The sequence below is a fragment of the Pseudorasbora parva genome, chromosome 2 (assembly GCF_024679245.1).
Source record: "Pseudorasbora parva isolate DD20220531a chromosome 2, ASM2467924v1, whole genome shotgun sequence".
Taxonomy (NCBI): domain Eukaryota; kingdom Metazoa; phylum Chordata; class Actinopteri; order Cypriniformes; family Gobionidae; genus Pseudorasbora; species Pseudorasbora parva.
This window is the reverse complement of record NC_090173.1, coordinates 24,217,705-24,234,584: the sequence shown is the minus strand read 5'-3', so window position 1 is coordinate 24,234,584 and position 16,880 is coordinate 24,217,705. Positions and strand designations below refer to the sequence as shown.

Sequence of the window (16,880 nt, the reverse complement as noted above, 5' to 3'; positions counted from 1 at the left end):
GAATGTGATGAGCTCGTAATCGTGACTTCAGAAGTGGGAAGTAGGACATTTCTGATTACACAAGGGCACAAATACATCAGAAACTATTTTGTTACAAACTACAAATACTGGATCATGAAATGTAACAAAATAAAATGCAAAATACTAATGTGAAAAATGTATTTAAATAAAATACAAGTAATTAGTATTTTGAAAATACAAAAATACTCCCACAATAATGTTGTCTTTTTTGTTGTTGTTGATATGATTAATCATTTATGCATTTGGCAGACGCTTTTATCCAAAGCGACTTACATTGCATTCACTGTTAAACCTTGCTGTAGAGTTCTGGTTAAATAACTGTTAAATAGCCAGTACTTAGCTTTTACATCATTGGAAGGTATTTTACTGTAATATGAGGTGAGGTTTTGCTGCACTAATAATAAACTACAGTACATTACTTTCACCGCCCATGAAGGGAAATAAATGTAACATTTACTGGTAAATTACTGGTCTACATTCCCATGATGCATTACGTCACCGTTTATTTCAAACTGTTTACATCTTCAGTCAGAAAACAAGGATTAATAGAATAACACACACACACAATTGAAGGAGGCAGCATTAATTACACATTAATGAATAAAATAACAACAAAAACACCAGAAATGAAAACACTTACAATGATTGATGAAAGAATTATTCATGAAGTATATGCATTATTATTCTATTAGTTCATAAATGCCATTAAATGAAGTGTCTGTTTACATTGGTTTTATGAAAAAGGCTCATACCCAGGTCTACAGCTCAGTGATCTCTACTGATGAATAAAATGGATTATTACCTCATTGAAATACTAACAATGCTCCAATGAGTTGGAGACAATGCACATTTTTTATATACTTCTATTTGCACTTGAACTGCTATATGAGCTATGACTGCTGCATGCTGAGCTAATGCCTGCAATTCCATAAACAAACCACCATGATATATGTGTTTAATAAAACTGCATAAAGTATAGAATATAATATAGCACATAAAACTTTAAAAGGCTTTAAAGCATCTCAAGATTTGCAGTCTGACATCTCGTTCTGGTCCCCACTCAGTTGCTGTGTCTCATCATCATCATCATCACTTGGAGGACGGTTACGCTTGAAAAATCCCACCTTAAAACAATGTTGTATGTTAGCATGGATTGAGATTTATGTTGTCATGACACAAAGCACCCTCTGCTGTTCAACATATGGAAGTACCTTCCAGAAGATGGTGCTCAGGGCAGCCAGTAACAGGAGTCCAGGGATGACTGACACTACTATCCACCACACAGGAACCTCCTCTTGTCCATCTGGGCGTCTCCATATTATATTTGTATGTGTCTAGACAGATTTTATAAGGAGGTTTAAGAGGAGTTGCATATATTACATGATACAATCCAAAGAAGTGACGGCTCACCTGTGCTTTTCCTCTGGGTAGAACAACTGGCTGGATTTTTGAGGGCACATCTTTCACCTCATAGTGAGCCGTGGAGTGAAGGACGTAATTTACATACGGTCTCTGAGCAAAGAACGGAGATACAGACAGAGAGAGAAAGGGGCATGAATATCAGGCAACTTGTTAAATGTTTACAGATTGATCTTTAAAGTTTGGCCCACCTTTAAGAAGGTCTGTACCCAAAGCCTGCTCATCACTCTTACAATGGCTCTCTCATCTCTCTGAAGTCCCGCAGCTTCACACTCAAACAGAAGACATTCGTCACTGCTAGAGCAGTTCTGCACAGTGACAGATATAAAGCAAAAATGGTCTGTAACATTGCATCACCCTCTATTGGTAAATAAGAATCAAAACATTGCAAAATAAAATAAACACTCCCGTTCAAAAGTCTGGGTTCCATTTTTTAATCATAACTTAATCCAGTAAGGATGCATTAAAAAGTGATATTAAAGAATTGTTACTAAATAATAATAATAATAATAATAATAATAATAATAATAATAATAATATATATATATATATATATATATATATATATATATATATATATATATATATATATATATATATAATTTATTTCAGATAAATTATTTTTTCTATTATTTTTAACTTTCTATTCATCAAAGTATACTGAAGAAATACCACAGATTCTCGATTATATTAAGAAATGTTTCTTGAGCAGCAAATCAGCATATTATAATGATTTCTGAAGGATCATGTGACCCTGAAGACTGGAAAATATTTATAATATATTACAATAGAAACAAGTTATTTTAAATTGTAATACTATATCACAATATTAATGTTTTATTGTATATCTGATTATCTATCGTAAATTCAGCCTTGGTTAGCATAAAATATGCCTTTCAAAAATATCTAAAGCGGTGATGAAATCAACTTTCTCTTGAGTTTTTGAAACATAAAAAGTCATGGTAATATAAGAATATCCTCTAAGTTTCAGAGCCCCGCCCACCGACTCATGGAGCTGTTCGGAAGAAGATAGCATATTTGATCCGACAGGAGGAATGGTGCAACACACTTATGTGAGTAAAACCTGTTTTTTATATATGTAATAGTATTGCATTGTTATGATTGTGTACGTGTCAAAAAGAACATACCTTTAGCATGCTGGACTCAGACATGTATGGGCCAGGGCTCGCAAAGCCCAATGTCCCGGGACTATGGTTGCCAGACGGGGTACCAAAACGTAAGCCAGTCAGCAGGCCGATTGATCTCGAATAGTGAAATTATATTCCTTTCTTGATCTGCGCTGTTCACTCTCTCTGATGGGTGCGTGTGCACGCGGTTTGCGCTTATATCGACCTTATATCGATCGATAAACACAAATCATTGTGTTTGTTTAATAAGGACGTTTACCTGTGGTTGAGACAATCATTGCAGTTGCTGCTTTCAAAACGATCCGTGTGAACTGACAGGGGCATAGATATGATAGGGAAGCTAAAGCTCATGAAATATGCAAATCTTATTCAATCCTTGCCGTGGGCATTTACTTCTATTTATGTCTCCAGTGCGGCACGTCCATCAAAACCAGTGTATAAAATAGCCTATTACTTATAAGTTATGATGTTTTTGAATGTAAAAACACACAAACATCAGTTTACCTCAGACAACAGAATAAAAAAAATAAAAAAGCCAGTTCATGACACCTTTAAACAATCTACTAGCCCAAACTTTTGAACGGTAGTGTGTATATATATAGGAACTATTCTAAAGGATTATATAGGAACACCATACTAATACTGTGTTTGACCCCCTTTTGCCTTCAAAACTGCTCTAATTCTACGTGGCATTGATTCAACAAGGTGCTGAAAGCATTCTTTAGAAAGTTGACCCATATTGATAGGATAGCATCTTGCAGTTGATTTGTTGGATGCACATCCAGGGCACTAAGCTCCCGTTCCATGACATCCCAAAGATGCTCTATTGGGTTGAGATCTGGTGACTGTGGGGGCCATTTTAGTACAGTGAACTCATTGTCATGTTCAAGAAACCAATTTGACATGGTTGAAGATTTGTGACATTATGCATTATCCTGCTGGAAGTAGCCATCAGAGGATGGGTACATGGTGGTCATAAAGGGATGGACATGGTCAGAAAAAATTCTCAGGTAGGCTGTGGCATTTAAAAATGGCCAGTTGGCACTAAGGGGCCTATGTGCCAAGCAAACATCCCCCACACCATTACACCACCACCACCAGCCTGCACAGTGGTACAAAGGCATGATAGATCCATGTTCTCATTCTGTTTACGCCAAGTTCTGATTCAAAAGAAATCGAGACTCATCAGACCAGGCAACATTTTTCCAGTCTTCAACTGTCCAATTTTGGTGAGCTTGTGCAAATTGTATCCTCTTTTTCCTATTTGTAGTGTAGATGATTGGTACCCGGTAGAGTCTTTTGCTGTTGTAGCCCATCCGCCTCAAGGTTGTGCATGTTGTGGCTTCACAAATGCTTTGCTGCATACCTCGGTTGTATAACGAGTGTTTATTTCAGTCAAAGTTGCTCTTCTATCAGCTTGAATCAGTCGGCCCATTCTCCTCTGACCTCTAGCATCAACAAGGCATTTTCGCCCACAGGACTGCCGCATGCTGGATGTTTTTCCCTTTTCACACCATTCTTTGTAAACCCTAGAAATGGTTATGCATGAAAATCCCAGTAACTGAGCAGATTGTGAAATACTCAGACCGGCCCGTCTGGCACCAACAACCATTGGCCATGCTCAAAATTGCTTAAATCACCTTTCTTTCCCATTCTGACATTCAGTTTGGAGTTCAGGAGATTGTCTTGATCAGGACCACACCCCTAAATGCATTGAAGAAACTGCCATGTGATTGATTAGATAATTGCAATAATGAGAAATTGAACAGGTGTTCCTAATAATCCTTTAGGTGAGTATGTATGTGTATATATATATATATATATATATATATATATATATATATATATATATATATATATATATATATATATGATAGTAGGTTATTTACCACATGGACTGCATGTTGCCACTGCTGCTCGTATTCTGTTTTTTGTGACAGGTCGCGTTTGTTGAAATGATGAAAGTGGCCTACAGTGACGTTGGAGGACTTCAGCTTCACTAACTGTGATAAATAGTTAAGGTAATGGTTAATCCCATTGAAAAAAACGGTATTCCACTTTTACACTTACAAAAATTTACCATAATTATTTGTGTATGGTACCATGGTTATGCCACAACAGCTTTCAGTGACAATGTATATGAATATGATTATTAAATGGTACGTATTAATGTACATGGTAACACTGTACCATAGTACCACCACAGTACATTGTTGTTTACATAAATGCTTTTTCAATAGTATAATAAAATGTTTTAAGATTATATTTACAGACAAATGACTTATTCATTGGGTTTAGTTTCAAAATCATAGTCAGTAGGGGGCACTCTCACCCCATGTGGGTCGATGTTGGAGTAGTCTGCTTGACAGGAGATGAGCTCTTGGGAGGCATTAGCAAACACATACAGCAGATAGGACTCATTTTGTGAAACAGGAAACTCCAATGTAAGCTTTACATTGACTGGACTGGGGCCCATATTCCTTAGCTGAGACAGGGAAATAGAAACTTGTGCATAAGTATGGTAAAACTGCTGAAGTGAAGGTGTTAATAATCCTAGACTGAGCATATTACCTCATATACATGCTCTACGAGTGGGCCTACTTCATTCAAGTCTTCTGGATAATCCTTTGGCTCCCATTTAGCAATAGGCAGGACACAGTCAACAGGAGACGAGACACTGTAATTAATTAAAGAATTATCATTCAAAACCAAACCAGTTTTACTTTTAGAATAGTGAGAAAGTATAATCAAAAAGAAAGTTAGCAACTATTTTACATATACTCATTCAAGAGTTAGGGGTCAGTTTTATGTATTTTTTTAAATGTATTGTCTCCTAAGGTCACCCAGTCTGCATTTATTGGATCAAAAATACAGACAAACAACAATTCACATTTAAAATAACAATTTTAATATATTTAAGAAAGCTAAAATAAAGCTTAATTTCCAGCAGCCATTACTTCAGTGTCCCATGGTCCTTCAGAAATCAAAATTAAAAACAGAATTGTGCTGCTTAATATTTTTGGGAAAACTGTGATACATTTTTATTTGACATGATTCTTTGATGAATAGAAAGTAAATAAAAAAACAACAACAAAAAAGTTATATATATATATATATATATATATATATATATATATATATATATATATATATATATATATATATATATATATATATATATATATATATATAGGCTAAAGTCTTCTATGTCTATGATCTGTTTCAGGCTTTTTTTTAAATGGGGGAAACAAAGTGATATGAGAAAATGGCAGTAGAACTAACCCACGCATCTCCAGGGAAGCTGCAGCATTAACATTAACCTGCAATTGGACCAGGTTACTGTCTGGGTTCTGACTGTTCTTACTGAAAACAATAAGAGAGATCAAGAAAAAGAAATGGAAGATAATGATCATTGTAAATATAGGCAAAATGTACCAGAAAGTTTAGGTTGTTATGATGAAGCAGACAAACTAGCAATAGAGAGACATTTTTTGTTGTTGTTGCTAAGAGCACAGATGGTTTTTGTGTGTGTGTGTGTGTGTGTGTGTGTGTGTGTGTGTGTGTGTGTGTGTGTGTGTGTGTGTGTGTGTGTGTGTGTGTGTGTGTGTGTGTGTGTGTGTGTGTGTGTGTGCGTGCGTGTGTGCGTGTATGGATGCTCACACACCTTCTTATTTGCATTTGGAATGTGATGTGGTTCTCCACTTGTTCCAGACCACCCATGCTGAAATAAAGACCTGCTTTCAGCTAAATGAGAGAAAACAACCGAGAGCAAAATGTTCTAAAACAGGCTCATCACTAATGGTCAAATCATCTGACGTGGGTTATTATGTTGATTATGTCACCCTGACCTGATGTCCACCCTCCATCGGGTTTCCCAGATCACAAACCACAATGACTGAGCCGTTCTCCTTCTTCTGACTGCACACCAACTGACTGAAGCCCTGGACAACACATTTTACACCGTATGTAACACAACCTGGCAATAATGCTATACTATTCACATGAACATAAAATAAACGCGCTGACAGAAAGGGCACAGTCAGATCTCATTTGTTAGGATTGAACTAGCTGTCTGGCCAGGGGAAGACAGTTTAGTAAAAAATATGATCTGTTTGAAGATCTTGCTTTGTTAAGACTATATACCAAAAATGTACCAAGTTCAGATGAACCTTGTGCCAGTGTTGTTATTGTTAAATAAAAATATTTTAAATGGGTTTTGTTTATTGAAATAAAGATTAAATAAAATAAATGTGTCCCCACTTAATATTACGTGGCCATATGTACTTGCATCAAAAAAATAAATAAGTACAATATATTTATTGTGCTCATATTGTATTCCTGAACACTTTTGCTGATATTGAGGTGGGATACAGGTAAAGTTAGGGACAGGTGTGGTGGGATGGGTAAGTTTAAGGGTAAAGTTAAGGACAGGTGTGGTGGGATGGGTAAGTTTAAGGGTAAAGTTAGGGACAGGTGTGGTGGGATGGGTCAGTTTAAGGGTAAAGTTAGGGACAGGTGTGGTGGGATGGGTCAGTTTAAGGGTAAAGTTAGGGACAGGTGTGGTGGGATGGGTCAGTTTAAGGGTAAATTTAGGGACAGGTGTGGTGGGATGGGTCAGTTTAAGGGTACAGTTAGAGACAGATGTGGTGGGATGGGTCAGTTTAAGGGTAAAATTAAGGACAGGTGTGGTGGGATGGGTACGTTTAAGGGTAAAGTTAGAGACAGGTGTGGTGGGATGGGTAAGTTTAAGGGTAAAGTTAGAGACAGGTGTGGTGGGATGGGTCAGTTTAAGGTTAAAGTAAGGGACAGGTGTGGTGGGATGGGTACGTTTAAGGGTAAAGTTAGGGACAGGTGTGGTGGGATGGGTAAGTTTAAGGTTAAAGTAAGGGACAGGTGTGGTGGGATGGGTCAGTTTAAGGGTAAAGTTAGAGACAGGTGTGGTGGGATGGGTCAGTTTAAGGGTAAAGTTAGGCACAGGGGTGGTGGGATGGGTCAGTTTAAGGGTAAAGTTAGGGACAGGTGTGGTGGGATGGGTCAGTTAAGGGTAAAGTTAGGGACAGGTGTGGTGGGATGGGTCAGTTTAAGGGTAAAGTTAGGGACAGGTGTGGTGGGATGGGTAAGTTTAAGGGTAAAGTTAGGGACAGGTGTGGTGGGATGGGTCAGTTTAATGGTAAAGTTAGGGACAGGTGTGGTGGGATGGGTCAGTTAAGGGTAAAGTTAGGGACAGGTGTGGTGGGATGGGTCAGTTAAGGGTAAAGTTAGGCACAGGGGTGGTGGGATGGGTAAGTTTAAGGGTAAAGTTAGGGACAGGTGTGGTGGGATGGGTCAGTTTAAGGGTAAAGTTAGGCACAGGGGTGGTGGGATGGGTCAGTTTAAGGGTAAAGTTAGGGACAGGTGTGGTGGGATGGGTCAGTTTAAGGGTAAAGTTAGGGACAGGTGTGGTGGGATGGGTCAGTTTAAGGGTAAAGTTAGAGACAGGTGTGGTGGGATGGGTCAGTTTAAGGGTAAAGTTAGAGACAGGTGTGGTGGGATGGGTCAGTTTAAGGGTAAAGTTAGGGACAGGTGTGGTGGGATGGGTCAGTTTTCAGTTTAATATTTTTTTAAAAAAAGTGTGTACAATGTAAAAACATGTCCACAATAAGTGCATTTTAAATTAGGCCTAGTTAAGGCCACTTGATATAAAGTGGGTCTGAAATTTGAAAGTCTTAATCTTAAAAATAATGAATTTAGAAAGGTTGCTTTGGCAACTCACTGAAAGAAACAAGTTTACATTGAAGTAATACTGTGTAAGTCAATAGGGCCCATCAACTATTTGGTTACCCATATCTTCAAAATATCATCTTCTGAGTTCAGCAGAAGAAAGAAATTCATTCCAGTTTGGAACAACTTGAGGGTTAGTAAATGACAGAATTTTCATTTTTAGGCGAACTATCCTTTAATGTTCTGTAGTTTGTGATTTTGTCAACAACAAACAGAAAAATGACTAAACCCTCACCTCCTGGTTGCTCACAACACCCTGATAGTGTGTGTGTGCTGGCGGGCTGATATATAGCTCAGTCTCATAAGCTCCCTCTCCCTGATTTTCAGCCTTGATAATCAGCAGCGCTGGATTCTCATCGCCTATCAGGATTGGTTCTGTTGACCTATTTTAGATAGAATGTTTGCTTAAGATAAATGTCTGTGATGGTTTCATATGTGTTACTCATACTGTAGCTAACAGAGGAACTTACACTACTGCTTTCAGCTTCAGGTCTGGAATACAGATGTTATCATGACCACAGTTTAGTATTATCCGCGTCTAGACACAACAAAAAAATGTCAACGGGTTCATGTTAATGAATTTGTGATATTGTAAAAAGAAAAAGAAAAAAAAAAGGTATGGTCTAGCATTTACCTGTCCAACAGCGGCACTTTGTCCATACAGCACTGCATCTTGGGAGTCGGCCAGGCTGTAGTTCACCGAGAAGAAGATTGGACTTAGCTTGTCCTTAAACTCAGGCTTTAAAGGAAATAACACTGCAACTTTAACATCTTATTGCATTTTACATGCCAAAAAAGGACCATTGAGAGAATTTGATAGCAGAGAGATCATGAATGAACCATTGTCCAGCTGCTCGAGCACAAAAGCATTTCTGTTTTCATCGTTTATCAGTGCTGCCAACTAGATCTAATTGATGTGCGTTTAGTTTTTGTACTCTCAAAAGCACCTAGAACATTCAGTGTTCTGCAACATGAAGGTCACAGGACTCGTGCTTCTTATCCACAGGTCAGATTTCCAGCGCATCAACATTGTGGAAAAAAACAACAAAATAGCTGAAGATGATGAAACACACCAGTAGGTAGGCGGTGAAATTTCTACACACGTCTCTTGAGTTTCCTTCCACCGAGAGATTGAAGTAAGTATATGGCTGGTTGGACTCCAATAAGAGGGTTCGTCTGGCCATGCTCTGCTTCATCCTGTCCAGCTGAAGCTCTGTGTTGAGCACTAGAGGAAATATTTTTCAAACAGCTGAAAAACCTGCAAATCTTTGATAACACTTTCAATGCACACTAAATGTTTTCTCTCAAGACCCTTTATATGTACAATAAGTTGAATTCAAAACTTTAATAAAGGCTAGTTCACACCAAGGATGCTAGCGGTGAAGATATAGTTGTAAATAATAGTGAATAGCAGAGTTCAAACCACAACTATTTAATGGCACTGAGAAACGATATCCTTGGAATCACTTTCAGAATTATTATTATTTTTTGCTAATGGATGACAAAAACATCATAATACATCCAACTTTGAAAAGCTTTAGCATTTAGAGAGGCAGACAACAGAACTCCAGTGCATGCTTATAATAAAAAGAACGAAAATGTTAGTTAACATGGATGCTATATAGTCATAGTTATAGTTATATAGTTATTGTTATTGTTATTATCACGGCCTGTTTATGACTAATGGTTACATACCAATTTCCTTGGGAATTCTGTGTCCAGATACACTGATGCAGGCCATAATTATAAAGCTATGGAAAAATATAAAACAAGTGGAGATGATATATATTCTTTAGAAGTACCACATAAAGGTTGGTATTCAAAGCATGCAGAAAGTATGGATTACATGACTGATCAATGAAAGTCCTTGATGCATTACTCCTAAAAAAGGATGTGGGTGCATTAATAGCTTACTTTACCATTCCTGACACAAACTCTTCTAATCCTTGAGGAGCTTTTAATAGCTGACTAATCAAACATTTTGAATGCCGTCCTCTTGAATCATGATTACACGGTAATGCTGTCTCTTGCACTAAGTTCAGAAGTATTACCAAGTAATGAAGTTGCTGCTCTGGTGGAGTTGACAGAATTTTTCTTCGGGGTTCAAAAGTTCAGGGAAGAATGAGAGTCGAGCCTGTGTCCTCACTACAGCCTGTGCTCTGGTAAAGTAAAAACACGTTATTGATCCAACACACAGAATCATAGTTCAGATCAGTGGTTCTCAAATGGTGGGACACGACCCACAGCAGGGAAAAACGGCTTAAAGGGATAGTTCACCCGAAAAAGAAATTTGGATGTTTATCTGCTTACCCCAAGGGCAAGGTGACTTTGTTTCTTCAGTAGAACACAAATGAAGATTTTTAACACCAACCGTTACAGTCTGTCAGTCGTATAATGCACGTGAATGGTAGAAAAAATCTATAAAAGTTAAAAAAAAACATGCACAGACAAATCCATATTAAACCCTGCAAATCGTGACGACATATTGATGTCTTAAAGGGTTAGTTCACCCAAAAAGGAATTTTATGTCATTAACTCCTCACCCTAATGTCATTCCTCACCCGTAAGACCTCCATTCATCTTCAAAACACAGTTTAAGATATTTTATATTTTAGTCCCAGAGCATATGCAGTCAATGCCCACTTTCCTGTCCATGACCAGAAAGGGAATAAAAACATCATCAAAGTAATCCATATGTGACATCAGTTGGTTCATTAGAATCTCTTGAAGCATCGAAAATACTGTACATTTTGGTCTAAAAAGTTTCAAACGGTTCATGAATCAGTGAATCGATCAATGATTCGGGTCGCCAAAGTCACGTGATTTCAGCAGTTTGGCAATTTGACGTGATCCGAACTTCTGAAATCACGTGACATTGGCGACCCGAATCATTGATTGATTCACTGATTCATGAACCGTTTGAATCTTTTTGGAGGAACAAGGAAGAGAAGACAATGCTGAATAAAGTCGTAGTTTTTTATATTTTTGGACCAAAATGTATTTTCGATGCTTCAAGAGATTCTTATCAACCAACTGATGTCACATATGGACTACTTTGATGATGTTTTTATTCCCTTTCTGGACATGGACAGTAAAGTGGGCATAGACTGCATATGCTCTGGGACTAAAATATAAAATTAAGACACGAAGCGATCAGTTTGTGCGAGTATTTATACAGTATTTATATAATTTCTTACCAAAAGGGCTTGCTTGCTGAAGACTGTTGGACAGGGTTGTATTAGAGGTAAATATATATATATATATATATATATATATATATATATATATATATATATATATATATATATATATATATATATATATATATATATATATATATATATATATTTACCTTAAAAAATATATTTACCTTAAAAAAAAAAAAAACATGCAGAGACAAATGAATATTAAACGCTGCAAATCAAATTGTGGGACATTGCGACACATTGATGTCTTAAGACACAAAACGATCGGTTTGTGTGAGAAACAGAACAGTATATATACTGTTCTGTTTCTCACACAAACCGATCGTTTTGTGTCTTAAGACATCAATGTGTCGCAATGTCCCACAATTTGATTTGCAGCGTTTAATATTCATTTGTCTCTGCATGTTTTTTTTTTTTTTAATCTCCCAGATTTGTCAACATTCACATACATTATACGACTGTCAGACTGCAATGGTTGGAGTTAAAAATCTTCATTTGTGTTCTACTGAAGAAACAAAGACAACCATATCTTGGATCTTGCCCCTGAGTTAAGTCACCATATGATGTCCAATGGAAATTCTAGGTCATGAAGCAAAACCAGTTGAGAACCTCTGGTTTAGACAAATATACTAAAAAGGACTTAGCATATATGGCCATTTGATTACAATTTAAGAAATTGGGTGTGTTTTCAGTAAATAAATTAACACCTGTAGGTTGCCACTTTGCTCACACCCCAAGCACCAATGATGAGATCTAAAGGAGAAAAACAAAGCATATTAAAAAACAAAGCCTATAATATGCCTTGACATTTAGAAATCTCTCTAGCAAACACCACATAGCAAGTAAAACAGGGATTGAAGACAGTCATGTTAAACTGGAGGAAAAGAAGTGTGGGGACTACTTTGTCTGTGATAAGTGACCTAAGAGTGCCAAGAGTCCCTCTTAGGAGCTTGAGGTGCTTTGTGTCAAAAAGCATTGGCATGTCCACACTGGACCCCAGTGTCAGAGCCTTTTTCCATTTATATATGTACTAAGAGGGCTACGGTACTGGCTAAAGCATTCCTGTCTCACAGACAGCTCTTTACTCCTCCCAAGGGATTGTGGGAAATGGTTGTTTGTTGAGTTTGTTCACAACACACATTCAAACTTTAAGGACAGTCTCTAAAGCTTTTGTTGGGTCTACCATCCAGTTATTTGTGGGTTTTGTACTCCAAGCATGAGAGCATAAGACATTAATAAAATAGTTTAGCTTGAGGGTCAGCAAATACATCATCTACTTAGTCTTCAATTCTACCTCTCAAAATCGAACGATCATGGGATGTATGTGGGTACAACAGCTACTCACAACCTAACCACAAGCTCAGCTCTTCACCACAGTGGTCACCATAAAATAAATTATATTCTACAAAATATTTTTAATGTTCAAAATAACTAAAAATGAAACACTTAAACTCTAACAGGCCTTTCCATCTTCTCAAAAACACACAAAACTCCTACAACTCTGCACTAAAACAACATGATGTTCAGGAAACATTCACATAATGTGTCAAATGAAACTGGTGTGATCTCATTCACTTAGGATGAATTTTAGTGCAATCAGTGCAATTAACCAAGTTTAAGTTCAGGTGTGCGAAATAGGTCTCATAATTGTATTAAGTAAGACCAACATGCTATTTTTTGGAGTGTATTGAAAACGAAAAGAAAGTTTTTACATTCATTTCATTGATGCATCTCATTGTATTTTTTATCGTTTGACTTTTTGTGTTCCTGAGAAGAAATAATGCATCAACGTTTTTCAAATATTTTCAAGTAATATATGACATACCTGGATATCCATTATCATCAATATCTGTCCCTCCTCTCATGCTGAAGCCGAACATTGGAGGATCTGTGAGGGCGTGAAATGGGCTCTCAATGACTTGAACACACTGGTTGGTCAGACCATCACCTTGACCCAGGTAAATAAACACTTTACCGCCTTCACCAGAGCCAGGTGCCCCCACAGCTACATCTGAAAATAAAGGAATATTAAATCACATTTGCAGTTTTTTTTTAATTAAAAGCCACACTAAATATGAAATAGACCATCTAAAAAATAATAATAAACAGAAAATGCCACTTGTTAACTGGTTTAACTGTTACAGTGCCTTGCGAAAGTATTCGCCCCCCTTGAACTTTGCGACCTTTTGCCACATTTCAGGCTTCAAACATAAAGATATAAAACTGTAATTTTTTTGTGAAGAATCAACAACAAGTGGGACACAATCATGAAGTGGAATTAAACTTATTGGATATTTCAAACTTTTTTAACAAATCAAAAACAGAAAAATTGGGCATGCAAAATGATTCAGCCCCTTTACTTTCAGTGCAGCAAACTCTCTCCAGAAGTTCAGTGAGGCTGAATGATCCAATGTTGACCTAAATGACTAATGATGATAAATAAAATCCACCTGTTTGTAATCAAGTCTCGGTATAAATTCACCTGCACTGTGATAGTCTCAGAGGTCCGTTTAAAGCGCAGAGAGCATCATGAAGAACAAGGAACACACCAGTACTGTTACTGTTGTGGAGAAGATTAAAGCCGGATTTGGATACAAAAAGATTTCCCAAGCTTTAAACATCCCAAGGAGCAATGTGCAAGCGATAATATTGTAATGGAAGGACCTGGCCGTCCCTCTAAACTTTCAGCTCATACAAGGAGAAGACTGATCAGAGATGCAGCCAAGAGGCCCATGATCACTCTGGATGAACTGCAGAGATCTACAGCTGAGGTGGGAGACTCTGACCATAGAACAACAATTAGTTGTGTACTGCACAAATCTGGCATTTATGGAAGAGTGGCAAGAAGAAAGCCATTTCTTAAAGATATCCATAAAAAGTGTTGTTTAAAGTTTGCCACAAGCCACCTGGGAGACACACCAAACATGAGGAAGAAGGTGCTCTGGTCAGATAAAACCAAAATTGAACTTTTTTGGCAACAATGAAACACAGCTCATCACCCTGAACACACCATCCCCACTGTCAAACATGGTGGCGGCAGCATCATGGTTTGGGCCTGCTTTTCTTCAGCAGGGACAGGGAAGATGGTTAAAATTGATGGGAAGATGGATGGAGCCTAATACAGGACCATTCTGTAAGAAAACCTGAAGGAGTCTGCAAAAGACCTGAGACTGGGACGGAGATTTGTCTTCCAACAAGACAATGATCCAAAACATAAAGGAAAATCTACAATGGAATGGTTCAAAAATAAACATATCCAGGTGTTAGAATGGCCAAGTCAAAGTCCAGGCCTTGAATCCAGTAGAGAATCTGTGGAAAGAACTGAAAACTGCTGTTCACAAACACTCTCCATCCAACCTCACTGAGCTCAAGCTTTTCTGCAAGGAGGAATGGGCAAAAATTTCCGTCTCTCGATGTGCAAAACTGATGGCTCCTGATGAGACATACCCCAAGCGTATTACAGCTGTAATCGCAGCAAAAGGTGGCGCTACAAAGTATTAACTTAAGGGGGCCGAATAATTTTGCACGCCCAATTTTTCAGTTTTTGATTTGTTAAAAAAGTTTGAAATATCCAATAAATTTTGTTCCACTTCACGATAGTGTCCCACTTGTTGTTGATTCTTCACAAATAATTACAGTTTTATATCATTATGTTTGAAGCCTGAAATGTGGCAAATGGTCACAAAGTTCAAGGGGGCGAATACTTTCGCAAGGCACTGTACCATACTATACTGCAATTTTACTTACTACACTGTAAATTTATGTATTTTTTGACAGTAAAAGGTACAAACTACTTTATCATTAATTAATAGTGTAAATCTGTATTATATTTTACAAGATAATACATGTGCATTTATAATAAAATATTGTTAAGATGGTATTATTTATACACAAATTTTGGGGTCAGTAAGATATATATTTATTAAAATAAATATAAACTTTATTCACAGCTTTGCCACCACGACAATAAATTACATTTGAAAATATATTAAAACTTTTTTTTAATTGTAATAATATGTCATAATATTTTTTTTATTTTATTTCTCAATCACATACATGCAGACATGGTGAGCATAAGAAACTTCTTTTTGAAAAATCTAAAAATCAACCACAAACTTTTGAATGGTATAGTTCAAGTAAAAAGTATAGACTTGTAAAAGGATGTTGCCATAAGCTAAATACATATGCTTTATATTCCTTCCCATGATACCTGAAACGTTATCATCATACAATGTTGTGAACAGAATGTGAACAGAATCCTTTACAGTGTAATCTCATGGCAATGTTTTCCTTAAGATATAAGCACGGTAACTCGGCATGAATATGAATTATACTATCACTTTTGATGAACACCTGACCCATATAGGTCAAATCACTTTCAGATGATGCTTTCATAACTGAGAAAAATAAGATGGCTAGAGATGGCTCCTGCTGTTATTAAGTAACAGATTCAGTTGAGTGCACTAGAAAACTAGTAAAAAGAAAGAAATAGCTTCTAAGGGTGATGAATGTAGTTTTGTATAACAGCAACCACAGTGCCTAATTTAACACATTAGCATCTGTAAAGATCATTGCCTGGGGCAACTGCCAGATTTTCCTTTGATTTGTGCTATGTCTACATTAAAACCATTTGGCTGTTCATTTTGTTCTTGTACTTGTACACAGATGGTTTATGCTCAGAATTATCAATAAAAAACATTACACGTTTCACAATAAATTATACTTTGTAATGTCAGAGTAGTCCTCACCATTAAACCCATCATGGTCGATGTCTCCCAAAGGGGCTACGGCACTGCCAAAACGGCCATAGGCATATGTCCCTGTCAGTATCTGGTTGGGCCTGGAGGAGAAGGAGAAGCCCTTGCGTTGCAGGTAAACATATACTTGTCCCACTTCTCGAAATTTCTGAGTAGACAACTGCTCCATAAAAAGTGGTGCTCCAATCAGGATGTCGTCCCACCTGATGACCACAAAGGGGATATATAGTTCATCTAAAAAACATTCTAAAAATTCTCATGAACTGCCACAAAGAGAAATTGGTCTGCAGGAATCATTTACCCATCTCTGTTGATATCTGTTACTGCCACAGAATGCCCAAAATAAGCTGCTATCTACAGAACACAAGACAAAATTGTATGTTTTGAAAAAAAAATTATGTCCACCCAGTCTGCAATTATATGATCAAAACTACAGTAAAAACAATACTATGAATGAATTTTCAGCATAATTACTATAGTCTTCAGTGTCACATGATCCTTCAGAAACCAACGAGGATTTGATGCTCAATAAACATGATCAATTACATTATCAAACATCAATTTTGAAT

The 16,880-nt window shown here is 37.1% G+C and overlaps 1 protein-coding gene across 1 annotated transcript in view; it reads right to left on the bottom strand.

Annotated features, from left to right (window-relative positions):
* Nucleotides 1-403: 403 nt before the first annotated feature.
* Nucleotides 404-16,880, bottom strand: part of itga2b (integrin, alpha 2b) — a 37,455-nt gene continuing 20,978 nt past the window's right edge. The window contains exons 11-30 of the mRNA XM_067412732.1: nucleotides 16,613-16,665; nucleotides 16,303-16,514; nucleotides 13,380-13,565; nucleotides 12,262-12,307; nucleotides 10,400-10,507; nucleotides 10,044-10,099; nucleotides 9,422-9,573; nucleotides 8,983-9,087; nucleotides 8,819-8,886; nucleotides 8,584-8,731; nucleotides 6,437-6,529; nucleotides 6,253-6,332; nucleotides 5,871-5,951; nucleotides 5,160-5,265; nucleotides 4,921-5,073; nucleotides 4,478-4,591; nucleotides 1,632-1,748; nucleotides 1,432-1,533; nucleotides 1,233-1,355; nucleotides 404-1,145 (exon numbers count right to left, since the gene is read on the bottom strand). Of these exons, the coding sequence (XP_067268833.1) occupies nucleotides 1,044-1,145; nucleotides 1,233-1,355; nucleotides 1,432-1,533; nucleotides 1,632-1,748; nucleotides 4,478-4,591; nucleotides 4,921-5,073; nucleotides 5,160-5,265; nucleotides 5,871-5,951; nucleotides 6,253-6,332; nucleotides 6,437-6,529; nucleotides 8,584-8,731; nucleotides 8,819-8,886; nucleotides 8,983-9,087; nucleotides 9,422-9,573; nucleotides 10,044-10,099; nucleotides 10,400-10,507; nucleotides 12,262-12,307; nucleotides 13,380-13,565; nucleotides 16,303-16,514; nucleotides 16,613-16,665 (2,205 nt within the window). The 3' untranslated portion in view covers nucleotides 404-1,043. The remainder of the gene's footprint in view (nucleotides 1,146-1,232; nucleotides 1,356-1,431; nucleotides 1,534-1,631; nucleotides 1,749-4,477; nucleotides 4,592-4,920; nucleotides 5,074-5,159; nucleotides 5,266-5,870; nucleotides 5,952-6,252; nucleotides 6,333-6,436; nucleotides 6,530-8,583; nucleotides 8,732-8,818; nucleotides 8,887-8,982; nucleotides 9,088-9,421; nucleotides 9,574-10,043; nucleotides 10,100-10,399; nucleotides 10,508-12,261; nucleotides 12,308-13,379; nucleotides 13,566-16,302; nucleotides 16,515-16,612; nucleotides 16,666-16,880) is intronic.